The 551-nt window shown below is 68.1% G+C and overlaps 1 protein-coding gene across 1 annotated transcript; it reads left to right on the top strand.

The window, feature by feature from the left end:
• Positions 1-8: 8 nt before the first annotated feature.
• LOC121360176 (forkhead box protein D1) lies at positions 9-548 on the top strand (the record flags this gene model as incomplete). The annotated part of the gene is made up of 1 exon (XM_041479758.1): positions 9-548. A coding segment is annotated over one exon (540 nt), but the record flags the coding sequence as incomplete, so codon positions are not given.
• Positions 549-551: the final 3 nt, after the last annotated feature.

Raw genomic sequence — 551 nt, forward strand, 5'->3', positions numbered from 1 at the left:
GCGGGGCGGGCAGCGGCGGCGGCAAGAACAGCCTGGTGAAGCCACCCTACTCCTACATCGCTCTCATCACCATGGCCATCCTGCAGAGCCCCAAGAAGCGGCTGACGCTGAGCGAGATCTGCGAGTTCATCAGCGGGCGCTTTCCCTACTACCGGGAGAAGTTCCCTGCGTGGCAGAACAGTATCCGCCACAACCTCTCCCTCAATGACTGCTTCGTCAAGATCCCCCGGGAGCCCGGCAATCCTGGCAAGGGCAACTACTGGACGCTTGACCCCGAATCCGCCGACATGTTCGACAACGGGAGCTTCCTGCGCCGCCGAAAGCGCTTCAAGCGGCAGCAGCTCCCGGCGCCCGAGCTTCTGCTGCGCGCCGTGGACCCCGCCGCCTTCCTCCCGCAGCCTCCGCCGCAGCCTCCGCAGCAGCCGCCCTGCGCCTACGGACCCTACGGCTGCGGCTACGGTCTCCAGCTCCAGCCTTACCACCCCCACTCCGCCCTCTTCGCCTTCCACCACCACTCTCCGCCGCCCCGCCAGCCCCCTGCCGCCCCCGGC

Source organism: Pyrgilauda ruficollis, unplaced genomic scaffold (genome assembly GCF_017590135.1).
Source record: "Pyrgilauda ruficollis isolate IOZ18807 unplaced genomic scaffold, ASM1759013v1 scaffold11391, whole genome shotgun sequence".
In the NCBI taxonomy this organism is placed as follows: Eukaryota; Metazoa; Chordata; class Aves; order Passeriformes; family Passeridae; genus Pyrgilauda; species Pyrgilauda ruficollis.